We start from the raw sequence: 14,994 nt of genomic DNA, 5'->3' as shown, positions 1-14,994 counted from the left end.
GTTTTAATTTAGAGTTTCCTCTACGCAGGACTTATATATATATATATATATATATATATACATATATGTAGCATACACACACACACACACACATATACCAACGCGAGAATAGCCGATTATCCGGTTTCTCGCATTCTGCGAAATCGGCGGAGTTTCGCTTGGCTAATGAAAAGTCGACCAATTACGAGTCGAGTACTGATTACACCTGCTGTTATTTCAACGTTGATTCATCCCAATGAAACAGCCGACTAATTTCATTATCTTGGAGCCTGTTGCGCGCGTTCCACCGAATATGCTGCTGGAATATTCGTTCATCCGGTAGATCGGAGCACTTGGTCGGTCTTGATGGTACAATAATAGTGATTTTTAATTTTGCAAAAATGTCATATATCGACTGATCGATGAATTATTCGATGACCACACGAATTGGTCCTGTGGAGGAACTTTCTGTTTAATATCCAAGTTTGGTGCAAGTTGCGCAGTGGTGCGGAGGAGCAGCTGAGGAGAGCACGAGGCTGTTTTACAAGATCCTCTCGGGGCCGAAGAAAAAGGACTCGTGGAAGCTTGATGAGGCAGCAGACGGCCATTGTAACGGATTATGAATTAAATTCAGCCCATGGTGCTGCTACTGGCTGCTGGCTTGCCTCGGTTTTGCTGCTTCCCTTTGCGTTACTTCATAATACGGTCCATAGCCCGCGGTGGCCATTCACTAGCCACACTATCCACCTCTAGAGTTTCAGCCCTATTTCACACTCTCTATTCTCTTCGTTTCTAGTGATCTTCTCTCTACGATATTATATATATATATATATATATATATATATATATACAGGGTGTCACGTTTTAAAAGCCCCAGGCGATTATCTTGAACAGTGTGTATAGAAAAATGCTTCGGAGAAAATTTGATTGACTTTGTGAGGAATGTAATGTGGTTCTCATGGTTTAACCTTGTAATGTCATTTAAACAGAATGCGGACGCTCTTTTCATTTTTGTAGTGGAGTACTCTATATATATTTATGATTATCTTTGTAATTTTATCTATTAGCTTTCTAAGATACCAGATTAATTTATTTCATCCAGTATTTTACGAAATACTTCAATTTAAAATTGCCTATCGATGTTGTTTGGGTTGAAACATTATACGTTATCAATACGTAACACAATAATATTATAATGTTTTGAAAAGTTCTGGAGATAAGCTACAAAAATCAGTATAACTGGTGTTACATTTAAAAAAGTCAAGGTGAACTCCAACTTGTTCAAATAACATTACAAGGACTAATCAAGGGAACCATCTTGTATCTTCCACAAAGTCAAACAATTTTTATCCGAAATATATTTCCGTATTTTCTATACTTTCCCAGATAATAACCTAAAGCGTTTAAATTGAAACATCCTGTATATATTTACTATATACTATGTTACATTACATCCATGATATATTACATATAAATTTACGTTGTACAATAAAAAAAATACAGTGTTGCCACCTCTCAGCCTGTAACGACATTTTCGCAAAATCTTTGAAAAAAGCAATAGTACAGATATAGCACATACATACAATCCTATACCTAACCGCATCGACGCGAATAAAGTTTTCCAGCTGCCAGTTACCAGTCCCCTTACCAGTCGCGTTCCTTTAAACGAATAAGCATACCGACCGACTGCAGCGAGAAGTTCTCGCGAGTTCGACGGCGTTATTAATTCAAGCATCCCTTTCAAGCTCTGCACCGTGGGCCATGGTACGTGGATGCTTCTCGGTATTAAACTCGGAAGGATCCTGTGCTAAGGGTGCTTAATGGAAAGGCGGATAGACAAAGCTCAGCCCCAAACTCCCTCGTAACATAAAGCTTCTCCGAGCACCAGGCTTTCTCATTTTTCCTTTTCCATCTGAAAGAAAACCTCCAGTTTGGACAAACCATTGGCAAATTTTATTATAGGCTCCCTTACATGATTATAGGTATTACCAAATCCTACGTTGATCAGTCTTCTTTCTTCAAGATTAACATAACTTGTTACATAATTAATAAAAAGTAATTAACTAATGGAAAGTATAATATAAACCAATTAAATCAAATAATTGATCTATAATTTGAATAAAATAAATGAATTGTCCATCAGGGTATTATTTGCCTCAATAAAATACCTTATTCTCATTACAATATTAGGTTTATATCTCTGTATTGGAATCTATATATATATTTATTTAAAATAATCCTCGCATTGATGCAAAGAAACCTTCCTCTCTGTACAATAAGATAAGAGCTAAAGAGGATTATACAGGGAACAGAAGCCTCGTATATCATATACGAGGTACGTGGCAATGAAACGATACCGATATAATCTCACAGTCCCTTCAGAGAGATTCGTTATCTCTTGATTGTGTGGCGAGAGGCGGAAAAATCTTCAAGATGGCCGAAAGTTCCGTTTAGCGTGGGATTTGACGAGGGCAAAAGTTAGCGAGGCACGATGCAGTTAGCTGGGGAAAAGTTATCCACTCGTGGGCGTCCGGAATCCCCAGGTGATGGCCTCGGTGGTTCAAGCTGGCGCTGGACTCCCGAACGAACCAATCGATCAGGGATTCGGTGTATCCGGTTACGTAATTGTGCGTTAATGTGCAGGTTATAATCGCCAATTGGGGTCAACTACTTTGTCAAATTACATCGAAAGTTTGACGAAGCGAAAGAGTGTCCTCTGCCAGTCCTTACGCGAACTCGTAAAATATTACGAGAGTCCAGTCCTCCAGTTTGTAGCCGCCAGCAAAAACTTCGTCCTAGAAATAAAATGTCAAAGTTAGAAAGGCTGTAATATCGCATACAATATGGCGGAATAATAAATCCCAGCTGTGACGTATTTCTAGGCTGGAATTATGTTAAGCTCGCGAGGGGCGCAATAATGAGTTAGCCTTATTGCAGGCGGATATGGCCACTGGCCAGCCAAACGCATTGTCTATAACTGCGCTGGAATCTCACGTATCTCCAAGCTGAAACGTCCATCCGTTGCGTGCTGGCTGCTGCGCGAGGCTAATGCAGGTCGACCAGGGAGGAATCCGTCTTGCATATAAACTGTTTGTGATTATAACCTCAACTAGAAATCATGTTGAGATTGTGAATTATTTTTCACCGACCTAAACCACTGCTGCAGGTGTTACAAATTACGGTTGGAATTCCAATTAGCACCAAACAGCCAATTTAACCTGTCCCTGAAAAAAGAAACTTGCGTTTAGTGTGTTCCAGTATGAATAATTAAAGAGAGATATAGTAGTTTTTGTATTTTTGCTCAAGTTTGTAGTAGGGTAGTTATGATCGAGCTTAATACAGTCGATAAATTTCTCCATTTTAGGAAATCAAGAATTATGATGTATTTTTTGTATAATTTAAAGGGGAAATGCAAGGTTTACATTCGTGATTGAAAATTAAGATACATCGCTCAGATTTGGAAATGTTTTTTAGTGAATCGAAACCATTGGTGCAGGTGTTGAAAATTACGTTTGGAATTTCAATTAACATCAATGTAGCCACTTTAACCTGCCCATGTAACGAGACTCTTGTGAATTTTAAATAAAAAATTATTTTATTCTTTTTCTCTATTTTTAGCAACTTGCAATAAGGTTGCTATAATAAAGGGTAATCGTCAAAGATATCTTCCACTACATGAAATCACAGATTAATATAAGATATCTACTGTAAAATTTTTAAGAAAAATGCAAATCTCTATCTAAGATAATACTCGTACAGGTAGAGTTTACACTCATGGTAAAAAAAAATCAAGATACATCGCTTATACTCAGAAATATTGTTCGTGAATCAAAACCATTGGCACAGGTGTTAAAAATTACGTTTGGAATTTCAATCAACATCAAACTGTCCATTGTACAAAGACCCTTGCTTTTTTTAAATAACGAAGTATTCAACTTTTTTTCTATGCAATAAGTTCACTATAGCAAAGGTTAATAGTTAACGAATTCCTTCCCTACACAAAATCAAACATTAATAGTGCAACGTAAGTATCGCAAAATTAAAAAAAAATGCAAATCTCTACCTGGGAAAAAATTCGTATAAAGATAGACTTTACACTTGCTGTCAAAAATCAAGATCCTTGCGTTTTTTAAATAAAGCATCAAGTTTTTCTCCATTGCAGCAGCTGGCAACAAATTGCCTAAAACAAAGGTTAAACGTCGACGAGTTCCTTCCCTACAGAAAATCAAACATTAATACAACGTAGCTATCGCAAAGTTTGAAAGAAAAATGCAAATCTCTACCTGGGATAAAATTCGTAAAGGTAGAGTTTTACGGTTGCGGTGGACGGGTAGGACGCAACGCGTAGGCTCAGAAATAATAGGGTAATTGTTATGCCATGGCACGCTAAATGGAGGAGGATCAGAGCCGCTCGTCTCCGATAAGACACGGCCCAGGGCATACTTAACGAACTTAACTTTCCTAATCCCAGGCAGAGCGCCCTGCAATTTAGGCTTATGGGGAAAAGATAAAAAGTGCCATACCCCCTTATAATATGTATACCTCTGAATTACTTCTCTCGGTAAGTTTATAATACGTTGCGGGCGCTCGACGACACTTTTTCCCATTGGTGTAAAATAGCAAACTACGGCGATAATTCAGCTACAGGTGCCTGGGACTTTAATAAACTTTGCGCTGCTGAAGACTCGCCGCGCGGCACAACTTTCAAGGTTTTTCCTCGCCAGAACTTATTAAACCCTGCAACAAAACAATTCAATTAAGTGCCAACTGATTATCAAATCCCTTTATTTTCTTCTCTCGTGCATGTACATATATATATATATATAATAGACGAGTAGAGCATACGTACACAGCAGATACGTGTAGAGGGAAAATGTAGCATTTGGTCGATGGTGCAACTGCTTTACGAGCAGGATACACGCGAGGAGCACTGTCGTAAATACGCGAACCACATGGCTGGTGCAGCAATTTTCCAAATGAAGAAGGAGACGGTAAGCAGGGCAGGTGCGGCCAGGTGACTCTCCGTTATCCAGTTTTCCCTCCTTTTTACGATTTATTAAAACCGCTTACGGTTAATTCCATCGCACACACATATAGCCCCCTATATAACCTCTATATCGCTGAACGCAAAGATTAATCTATCAAGAACCATGCTCGATCGATTCCGCTAAAAAATAATTTAATGCCCGCCGCCTCGCCGTAAAATCTTCATTGAACGAGAATCTTTCGGCTCGGCTAATATTACATTCTCAGCTGACGTTGATAAATTAGATTATACGAAGAAAAAGAATGGCCGGGCGCAGTGTTATCGCGCTAGATACAAAGAATGTAAATGATATAGGATTATACTGTGAAAGAGCTCAATAAAGCGAGAGGGAAACTTTCTGAATAGCAGTAAATTATAATTAATATCATATTGTCTGCCTGCATTGACTTGATTTCGCAAGGATCCGTTCGAAATATATATATAGGACGCCGAAAGTTTTCAGCTACCATGGTGGAATTGTAATGAATATACGCAAGAGAGAGAGAGAGAGAGAGAGAGAGAGAGAGAGAGAGATGGATGGATGGAACGATTCACAGCGAGTACCAGCTACATACAGCATAATGCTCGAACAAATCAGTGTTACTCTATTACTCTAGGGCTGTCAGTGCGTTACTGGAACAACATTATTCCGCTACATCACCTTACGCTGTTGTTTTAATTAAAGCCTGCCCTTCGGCGCGCCGGCGCCGGCGCCCTTGCTGCCACAATAATTAATTTGTTAGTCGAGGCCTCTGTTCCTATACAATTTAATTAATTCCCCCGTGGTGAAAGAAAATACAAGGATACTCTGTTTATTAATACGAACCAAGAGTGCTGCAGCCTAGCTGAGATTACGGGAATCTCATCGTTCCTCCCAAAGTAGCCGCTACGATATACTCTAACCTATAAGTCGTTCTAACTAGATATTCTCGGTACGACCGAGTCGTACCGGCGATTCTTCCAAACTTCAACGTTTGTCTTTCCAACTTCTCTCTTACCCTTTTTCTCCCTCGTAAAATTTCCACGACTTTCACCAACCAGAAAAGCCGCCTCTTCGCACTTCCAATTCCAGCGAATTAAACCCAACTTAGAAGCACCGAACTCGTTCTAATTGCGGATGCGAAAACAGTTTTCTTCGTGTTTTATGCGAATTGTGCTATTTTTTTTTATCGAATGACCACTGTTTGTAACTGGACAGAATGAGTTTGTAATGTATATGATACTTGCGTGTGTTATGTTCGGTTTAATTCGGTAGCGATTAATTCGTATTTATGCCACCAGGGCTCGCAATGTTTTCTTTTTCTGTTAAAATGTGATTTTATTTAATCGCGTCGATCGAGGATGGGAGATAATTTGAGCTATAATTTTCTATTACTTTATTTCAGCTGATATGGTACGAATAAATTCAAGGGCTCAAGGAAATTACTGTCTTTGCTGACCGCTGGAATAACTGAGAGATTCGGTATAATTTAAAAAGGATATGAATCTTGATACAGATGTAGAACAAAAATCTCTTATTCAATTTATCAAATAAATCTGCAGCTTTTCTTGGGACGTGAATTGTGAGCGACAATTGTGCGCTATCTTTGGAGAATTGCTGGAACCTTGAAGGCGAAAGGGTGGTCGCCTGGTCGGTGTGATATCCGTTGTGTGCGCGCACAGTCATGTCAGGGAGTGATGCGAACTCGTGGGTATTTTAGATCTTCAGCATGTCTCTTGGAGCACAGGAGCAAATAGCACAGTTACGCAGATAGATTCCTCGACCATGTAACGTGTGTGCATTGTGGACCATCCTGAACGATTCACACACGCTGTTACAATAGCACGTAAAGTACTTTGAATGAATTCGGAAGTCTTCGGTGTGCGATAAATGGACGCGAGAACTGTACAGCAATTTCAAATCACTGTCATTCGAAAAAATCCACTTCTTGATGCAAACCCTTTTCCTAACAAAATATTTGATTTAGCGGCTATTAGCTTTTTGTTTTCTCTCTATACATAGCCTCTGGCTAATTTACGGTCTGGTAAATAAAGGTTTCATGGGAATATTCATTTTTTTCCAAGTGAATTCATTGACTTCGCGCGGCTCGCGCACTTAAATACCATGCGGGCAACTTTTCACCAGCGAGAACGCTCCGCAAGGCGGCCATCTGGTGGCGTTGTGCCAAAGTGAGAAATGTGGAACACGAGACTACGGAAAGCGCGCTAAAGCGAGGCGGCTCGAGAATACGGGACGGCGACACTTTACCCACCCATTACCGCAATTTTTTGTCTACAGAGTTCACAGCACTGAGAGCACAAAGAGTATTATTCAAGATAGGATCCATTCTATTGTATTTTAAAAGATTATTCAATTATAAATTAAGAAATGTTCAAATTCACAATATAAACACACCGTGCGCACCACGCACTGACGTTTTTCACGAATTTTTCACTTACTTCGCTGTATTTTGGGAGATTCTTGGATTTAGAATGGAGAGGAGCACGAATTTCGCTGAATTTGTCGAAGAATAGCGTGGAGGGTGCAGCGGGGCGCGCGAGAAGTGAGAAAAGTGAAAAATGCCCGGTCGGCCCCGGTCGCCGTTGGAAAATTCGAAAGGCCGTCGGCGGCGGCCGTTTGACGGCCTTTCGAATTTTCCAACGGCGACCGGGGCCGACCGGGCATTTTTCACTTTTCTCACTTCTCGCGCGCCCCGCTGCACCCTCCACGCTATTCTTCGACAAATTCAGCGAAATTCGTGCTCCTCTCCATTCTAAATCCAAGAATCTCCCAAAATACAGCGAAGTAAGTGAAAAATTCGTGAAAAACGTCAGTGCGTGGTGCGCACGGTGTGTTTGTGATCCACATTCGAACTTTTATCAATTTATCATCAAATAATGTCTTAAATTACAGTGTAATAAGTAAAAAAAACGTGAATATCGTCAGTGCCCAGTGCGTGCAGTGTGTTTCTGATCTATATTCGTGCTTTTCTTATAGTTTTTAATTCAACGATCAATCAAAATACAGCGAAATAAGTGAAAAATTCGTGAAAAACGCCAGTGCGTAGTGCGCGCGGTGTGTTTATATTGTGAATTTGAACATTTCTTAATTTATAATTGAATAATCTTTTAAAATACAATAGAATGGATCCTATCTTGAATAACACTCTTTGTGCTCTCAGTGCTGTGAACTCTGTAGACAAAAAATTGCGGTAATGGGTGGGTAAAGTAAAATGTCATCGTCCCAGACCGCTCGGCGCTCACACCAGCAGTCAGCACACCTCCGATCTCCACGCGACCGCGACATACATTACATACAGTGCAAAATAGCGTAATTCTGAACGTGCCCTGGCAATAATCAGCTGTTGAGACTTGAGTGTTATGTTGTCCGTGTTGGCTTGCCTGCTGTTAACCTTTTTCTGTTGATATTATTGGTGAGTGACGTTAGTTCGTGTTTGATTGGAAGTAGCAAAGAGCAGTAAAACATTGCAGGATATCACAATAATATGCCTATCAGTAGATGAAGAAATCGAGTAGTATATTGAGTAATTGCGTCAAAGCATTGCATAATTATAGAAAAGTATCATCATGGCGATCACTGATTTTCTTGCTTCTTACAGATGTCCCAGCATTTGCTTTGGAATCCTATCAGGAGTATCAATTGCTTTAATGACAAGACAAATAATGAAGCAAAAGTCCTCTTCGGTTGATATCCGGGATCTTCAGGATATCCCAACTCCCGTAGGAGAACGACTTTCCGGGATTTATAAAAAGTTTGTAACCTAAAACCATGAGGATTGCTGTTATTTAACATTCTGTTTGCAGGAGTTTCGCCTATGTCACCATTAAAGACAGACTACCCATAATTTTGACAAAAGTTATTGATACTTTGAGTAGGAATAAGGAATCTATAGTTGCTACCTATGGATTGGTATGCTTCAGAATTCACATACTTTCTTAGTAATTTAATTTTTGCAAGTAGAGTAAGTATTACAAAAGAATTTATTTTAGGATGCTGCAAATGAAATTAAAGATGTGATAGGAGCCATAAGTAAATTAAAAAATGAAATTGCTACTAATAAGAACATAGAACCTTTGCAAGTCTCGGTAGATGTTCCTAATGATGATGTTGAAGTATGGAATTCTTATTTACTGGAAAGGGTCAAAATTGAGGGTGGGTCGCCAACTTGGTTTAATACAATCTGGCTGTATTGTGAGTGTTATATGTACAGAAGATTGGCACAACTCTTTCTTTTAACGTAAGTGTTTAATAAAGTAATGTGATACGAGCTTGAAAGACGCTATGATTTGTTTTGATTTGGCAGAAAAACACTAAAGCAATATGATCCATTTGAAGAGCAGAAGAAAGATGGATTTACAAATTCTTTAGATAGTATTACTTCTCTTACTAAATATGTGATGAATACATTAAACTCTGATGAGCTCTCTGAAGCAAATATGAAGGATACGTTTATTAAATTAGTGAAATTAAATTTATGGGGAAACAAGTATGTTTTAACATGTAATAAATTTTGTAATACTTTTTGGATGTTGTTTAAATTATTATACATTTTACTTTAGGTGTGACTTATCATTGAGTGCAGGAGCTGCAAGCAACCAAACTGGTGATCCAGTAGATCTATTAAAATCTTTAGATAAAGATATATTAGTAGATAATACGGTTTATGGCTGGAAATGCTTAACCAAAGAAGTTACAGCTGATAATAACTTTATTGATATAGTTTTGGATAATGCAGGCTATGAACTATTCACTGATTTTTCTTTAGCAGCATTTATTATTAAACATAACTTGGCAGATAAAGTCCGATTTTACGTGAAAAAGTATCCTTGGTACGTCAGTGATGCCACTAAAAGTGACATTCATTGGACGATTGACGCTTTATGCACATCGGATGTACCCGAATTACAATCGTTTGGTAATTTAATAAAAGATTATGTGAGGGATAATAAATGGACCATTGAGGTAATATTTTACTTGTATTAAATACTGTTTAACGAATTTATACGATTTCTGTTGAATGTTGTTTCATAATTTTAGGAGGAACTTTATTGGACAGAGCCTTATGACTTTTCAGAAATGAAAGAAAAAGATAAGGTGTTATATGCTAAACTCTCAGATGCAAAACTAGTTATTTTTAAAGGCGATTTAAATTATAGAAAATTATTAAGCGATATAAACTGGGAATACACTACGCCTTTTATCCAAGCACTTAGGGACTTCAATCCTACAAACATCTTAAGTCTTAGAACAATAAAGTCTGATGTTGTTGCCGGATTAAGACCGAGATTAGCTGAAGAAATAAGCGCCAAAGATGAAAATTGGCTGGTTACTGGTCAGTACGGACTAATTGAGTTTAATACTAATGAATCTTGTCAATGCTAAAGAACGATAAATGTCAGATAAAATTTAATGTATAAAAAATTAAACTTTTAAAAGAGTCATTGTACATATCTTCATTGTGCCATATTGATTTAGTATATGACTTATAACTTTATTAATAAGTCTTATAAGATGAACCATTTCTGCAACATATCAGTGTGCATCTTTTTGTAACATCTATGTTACAGTAAAATTCACAGTATGCACAAATCTTAGTTTTATACAAGAATATTACTGTAAGCTTCTCTTGTGAAAAATAAATAAGAATTCTTTAGGATCCTTAAATTGTACTAACTTGAATTTTTATTTTTATACACTTAATAATACAGATCAGCTTATAGTTTTAACCATTAATTATTATTACATACCGAGTAATATTCTGTTTCTCTAGAAATGTTTGTACAAGTATTGGCTACAATCTATATTAAGCGATACGAAACGATAATTTATTGAAACCTCATTTCTCACCCACTTATCACTTGTCAGTTATATTTCCTATTTTCTAATACTTACAGCTTGCCGATAGCATTTATAAAGTTTACATTATTAATTTTTATACACTATTCCACATTCTCCTTTTATTTACTTTAGCACACAATTTCATCAGTCCTACGAAAAACCGTTTTGTGCACAACTATCCATTCATAAATTGTAATGCAATTTTTTTTTATAAAAGTGAGAACTGAAAATTCTAACAGGAGCTCAAGTTATATTTTAAAAGTATGGAGTAAATTTCTACATTTTGTAATGTTCGTTACAATAAAAAAGTCTACATTATTTATGTGTTCACATTCTAGATAAGAACCATTAAAATTTAATTATGTCTCCTTTAAGATTCTCGACCTATTCAAAACATGAAAAAGTAGTATAATTTAATAAACCAATCACAGAAAAAGTGGCAGTACAGCATACAATGTTTAGTCATTAAATATACCGATCGAATTGTGCCAATTCCTCAGATGTAAGAAATAATCTTCTGCCTTTTGTACCTATGTATAATTAAAATTTACGATAATAAATGCCCACACATGCGTATTACACTTGACCAGCAAGTTTTAATATACCGTAATGATCATTTAGATTAATGATTAAGTAGAAAATTATAATTTTTATTGACTATATCGCTTATTACAAATGGAAACTTATTGTACAACAGAAATAAAAATATTTCAAACCAAGTCTTTTTGCAAAGAAACATTGATTTTCTTTTTACAAGAGAATCGTATAATCTCGTTATAAGATAAAAAATTAGGGAACATAGAATTTTCCTGAAGAGAATTGCACTTTTAGCTGTATAATGCAAAAAAATAAAGTAAAATTGAAAACTAAAATATTTAATATATTATGTATGTATATACAATATAACACAATATCATTCAATAATTAAAACGGTCGTAATGTTTTACCAATGATACTTTCATATACATACTAACCAGCTCAGAGATGTCCACATTCTTAGTTACAAAAGTATCGTAAGTTGATCCCTTTTTAAACGAACGGTAAGTGCTCAGAATTCGAATTTAAATTGAAAGAGGACACGCAAAAATCATCGAAATTTGTTAACGGGATGTAAAAGTGAATAGTGGTTGTAAAAAAATCTAACGCTGTTGTATATTTAATACAGCTGAAGATTATAAGAAAAATTCTTAAAAATTTAAAATACTGTATAAAGGGTAGAGGAAAAGTACATATTACGCTATTCAGTATTCTTGTAAAGTTTTAGTGTACTTTACTGGCATCAAACAATGATACTTTAAGGATTTTTCATGGTACCTATGCATAATATAGTCGCCAGAAATTGAAATTGTTTGTCACTGTTGAGTAATAATGCATAAAGCTTTCTCAAGCATGGCACTGTATCACAAGACCTTTTTCATTTTTCTTTCCTTTCATAACTCAAATGGCTTAATAAAGTCATATTAATGGTAGTGTCTAATGTCTTCTCTGAAACATGTTGGATTGTTCACAGATTTAATCTGAACAATTATGCAATGATTGTAGTTACAATACTAGTTTTTAGAGATTACAGCAAACTGATAGAATATCTCATCCTGTCTCTTGCAGTAATGCTCCCTTAATAGTTTCTCTTAAAGTTCATAATGTATAGATACAGTGTTACTTGGTGAATGCTGCAAAAACTGCCCAAAGTACCGGGTTTGCATTTGGTTTGGCAGCTTCCGCTTCAAAGTCAAGATCTAAAAGGGTCCGTACTCGTCTCATCGCTATTTCATAATCATCGTCGGATAATGGTGCAAATGCATTTTCCAGTACATCCGCTGCATGAGCTAAAATTACTAGCGCAAGGATCCGCCTATCCATACGGCCTGCGTCATTAACCCAGCGGCCTAATACAGCTTCTTGTATCTATAAAAAAAAATTTGGAGTGGAAAAAATTAATTTTTTTTATCAGTCTTTAGCCAAACACTTGTGGACTTGTACAACTAGGCACATAATAAATATATGTTCAGTACTACTAAATATATCTTATCTATATAGACTATGTAAGATATACATACATACATATATATATATGTGGGTGGAGATAAGATATTACTTGTATAAATTAAACCGTTGTAGGACATGTGTTATTCAAAAATTGGATGAGGGGAAATCATTTAAATGAGCTTCTGTATGTGTAATTAAAAACAAATCACCTTTTTAACAAGACGACTTTTAGCCACATTATCAGTAAGAGGATGAGTAGTCATATCGAACAACAAAAAATTTTGTTTTTCTGTTGTTAAAACTCCCTTCTCGACAAGATTTTTGGCTAATCTTTCTCTAACATTTTTAAGTTGATAACGTATTTTTAATGGGTTCCATGTTTCACCTAAGATTTATAAAAGCAAATAAGATTAGATTAATGAGAAATAGCAGTCCACCTATACAAAAACATACCACTCAAATATTCAATCCAACTTGGAACAGTTTCTGGAGGATCCGTGTCCTTTAAATGTTTTAAAGCTTCATCTAAAAGCACATCTCCAGTAGGAGCATCGTTCTTCAATAGTAGCTTTCTTGAAAGAAGACCTTTCTTACGCATCCCTGCTTTCTCCAATTCTACTCTTCCACGGAATCCTAACTCTGCTAATATACAGCCACGCAAACCTGAGCTTATACAGTCATTCCAGAAGGAAGTATAACCCTGACAATGGGTACATTTTATACAGTGAGTTATGATATGTATACGGGTGATATTAAAAGTTAAAACACGAACCTCTTTATCCTTTAAACCAAGCAGAAGGACTTCTTCCATAAGTGTAAGACGAGTTTCTTTGTCGGAGTCATCGTCAACGGTGGGATTACAATTAAGATCTTTCTGTGAAGAACCATCACTGTCTAGTCCATGTGCCGAAGCCTTGTCACCGTGACTGCTAAGCTCTGTCGAGTCCTGGCCAAATCCACTACCACTGCTGCTGCTGTTAACCACTCGGCGCCTCTGTACCAGCCCATCACTGCGATTCATCCTGACAGCTCACTGACGTTCTCCTATTTTCTTATAATTTGTCAATCTCTCTCACAAAAACACGAATCAGACAGGCTCAAAATACAGAGACGGCATGGGTGAAATAATAAACAGAATTTTGTTGACGTTTCTCCAGACACGACATATCTTTTTCAAGATGGCCTGACCAGTCCCCTCTCTCTCACACGCACACTCGCAGTGCTTTGCTTTTTTATCTCCCCGTTGGTTGCGCTCGTGGCACTCTCTCGTGAATTTCAAGAGAAAAGAGATATGCCTTCTTCCCTGAAACTTTCGTTACTCCACTTCCGTCTGTCACTTTTCCCGATGGCTCTTCCCTAGGGCTCCCGTTTTTATTCGACTGTTTTCTCGCCGATTGCCATTTGCCAGTCGCAGACCGCAGTCGCTACAATCGCCAAATTTTCTCTTCGGCAGTCGGGTCGGAGTAGGAGTCAGTACAGTGGACTGTAGGACGTCACTCGTTTTACCGCTTATTTCCGTGAATTGTATATTCTAATGTAGAGAGCTAACTTTAATTCGGAAGAGCGTACGTGAAAAAGAGAAAAAGCTAGAGCAGAATCACGTGGTGAAAGTGCACCTATATTTCATTGGTCCCACCATTTTCCCATTTTCCCGCCTATTTGTTTAAACGTCGTGTAAGAAAAGAAACAGCATATTATCAAAATCGTCATGCACACCACTCCAATGCAATAATTAATAACGAAATAAGAATGTGTAAACTATAAACGTGTATCGACTGCATTACAATTTACAATCATCGCTCATTATCAACGCTGCCTAACTTTGATTTTTGTAAGTTATGAAGTTATATTTTTCGTATAACAGCCACACGTTCTCTCACTCTATTATCATTACGTTTGAGTGCAAACAATGCACAATTATTAAGAAAAAGTAAAAATATGTATATAATAAAGGAAATTTGTATGCAATAAATAGTATAATATTTATGATGTAGATAAATTTTAAAATCTACTATTGGTGTGCGGATAAAATATTATCTAGGTGTAATAATTATGATTACAACTGAATAAAAACTTTGCATATGGTCAAAAAACAAACACTATTACATTTAATAAAATGATGCTGTTACTGGCTTAAGTAATATTTATCGACTACAGATATACC

The 14,994-nt window shown here is 36.8% G+C and overlaps 3 protein-coding genes across 10 annotated transcripts; 1 reads left to right on the top strand and 2 right to left on the bottom strand.

Annotated features, from left to right (window-relative positions):
* Positions 1 to 1,829: 1,829 nt before the first annotated feature.
* On the bottom strand, positions 1,830 to 6,319 carry LOC136777546 (uncharacterized). Of its 6 annotated transcripts, none has more exons than XM_066733959.1 (8): positions 5,832 to 6,319; positions 4,829 to 5,763; positions 4,522 to 4,716; positions 4,263 to 4,472; positions 4,043 to 4,194; positions 3,129 to 3,203; positions 1,952 to 2,774; positions 1,830 to 1,891 (listed from the first exon to the last, which is right to left on the bottom strand). In XM_066733959.1, the coding sequence occupies exons 3-6, from the start codon at positions 4,584 to 4,586 to the stop codon at positions 3,193 to 3,195; spliced, it is 438 nt and encodes a 145-aa protein (XP_066590056.1). In that variant the 5' UTR covers positions 4,587 to 4,716; positions 4,829 to 5,763; positions 5,832 to 6,319; the 3' UTR covers positions 1,830 to 1,891; positions 1,952 to 2,774; positions 3,129 to 3,192. The 6 variants fall into 6 exon arrangements, 5 of the variants coding, with proteins under 5 accessions (XP_066590056.1, XP_066590030.1, XP_066590064.1 ...); XM_066733933.1 differs by having other exon boundaries at positions 1,952 to 3,203; positions 5,832 to 5,908; positions 6,004 to 6,319; XM_066733967.1 differs by having other exon boundaries at positions 1,952 to 3,203; positions 4,263 to 4,460.
* A 1,912-nt stretch (positions 6,320 to 8,231) lies between these two features.
* Positions 8,232 to 10,675, top strand: LOC136779270 (damage-control phosphatase ARMT1-like). Of its 3 annotated transcripts, none has more exons than XM_066736808.1 (7): positions 8,232 to 8,418; positions 8,605 to 8,757; positions 8,810 to 8,915; positions 8,996 to 9,243; positions 9,310 to 9,492; positions 9,566 to 9,968; positions 10,044 to 10,675. In XM_066736808.1, exons 2-7 carry the CDS (start codon positions 8,654 to 8,656, stop codon positions 10,386 to 10,388), a joined length of 1,389 nt encoding a protein of 462 aa, XP_066592905.1. In that variant the 5' UTR covers positions 8,232 to 8,418; positions 8,605 to 8,653; the 3' UTR covers positions 10,389 to 10,675. The 3 variants fall into 3 exon arrangements, with proteins under 3 accessions (XP_066592905.1, XP_066592897.1, XP_066592886.1); XM_066736800.1 differs by having other exon boundaries at positions 8,374 to 8,529; XM_066736789.1 differs by lacking the exon at positions 8,232 to 8,418 and having other exon boundaries at positions 8,539 to 8,757.
* A 1,228-nt stretch (positions 10,676 to 11,903) lies between these two features.
* sau (Golgi phosphoprotein 3 homolog sauron) lies at positions 11,904 to 14,328 on the bottom strand. Its single transcript, XM_066736822.1, has 4 exons — positions 13,603 to 14,328; positions 13,284 to 13,530; positions 13,040 to 13,215; positions 11,904 to 12,749 (listed from the first exon to the last, which is right to left on the bottom strand). The coding sequence occupies exons 1-4, from the start codon at positions 13,849 to 13,851 to the stop codon at positions 12,501 to 12,503; spliced, it is 921 nt and encodes a 306-aa protein (XP_066592919.1). The 5' UTR covers positions 13,852 to 14,328; the 3' UTR covers positions 11,904 to 12,500.
* Positions 14,329 to 14,994: the final 666 nt, after the last annotated feature.

This window comes from Prorops nasuta, unplaced genomic scaffold (genome assembly GCF_024137725.1).
Source record: "Prorops nasuta isolate Cenicafe-Biocafe unplaced genomic scaffold, Cenicafe_Pnas_1.2 PNAS00002, whole genome shotgun sequence".
In the NCBI taxonomy this organism is placed as follows: Eukaryota; Metazoa; Arthropoda; class Insecta; order Hymenoptera; family Bethylidae; genus Prorops; species Prorops nasuta.
The sequence above is the reverse complement of the archived record's forward strand: the minus strand, read 5'-3'. Positions and strand labels throughout refer to the sequence as shown.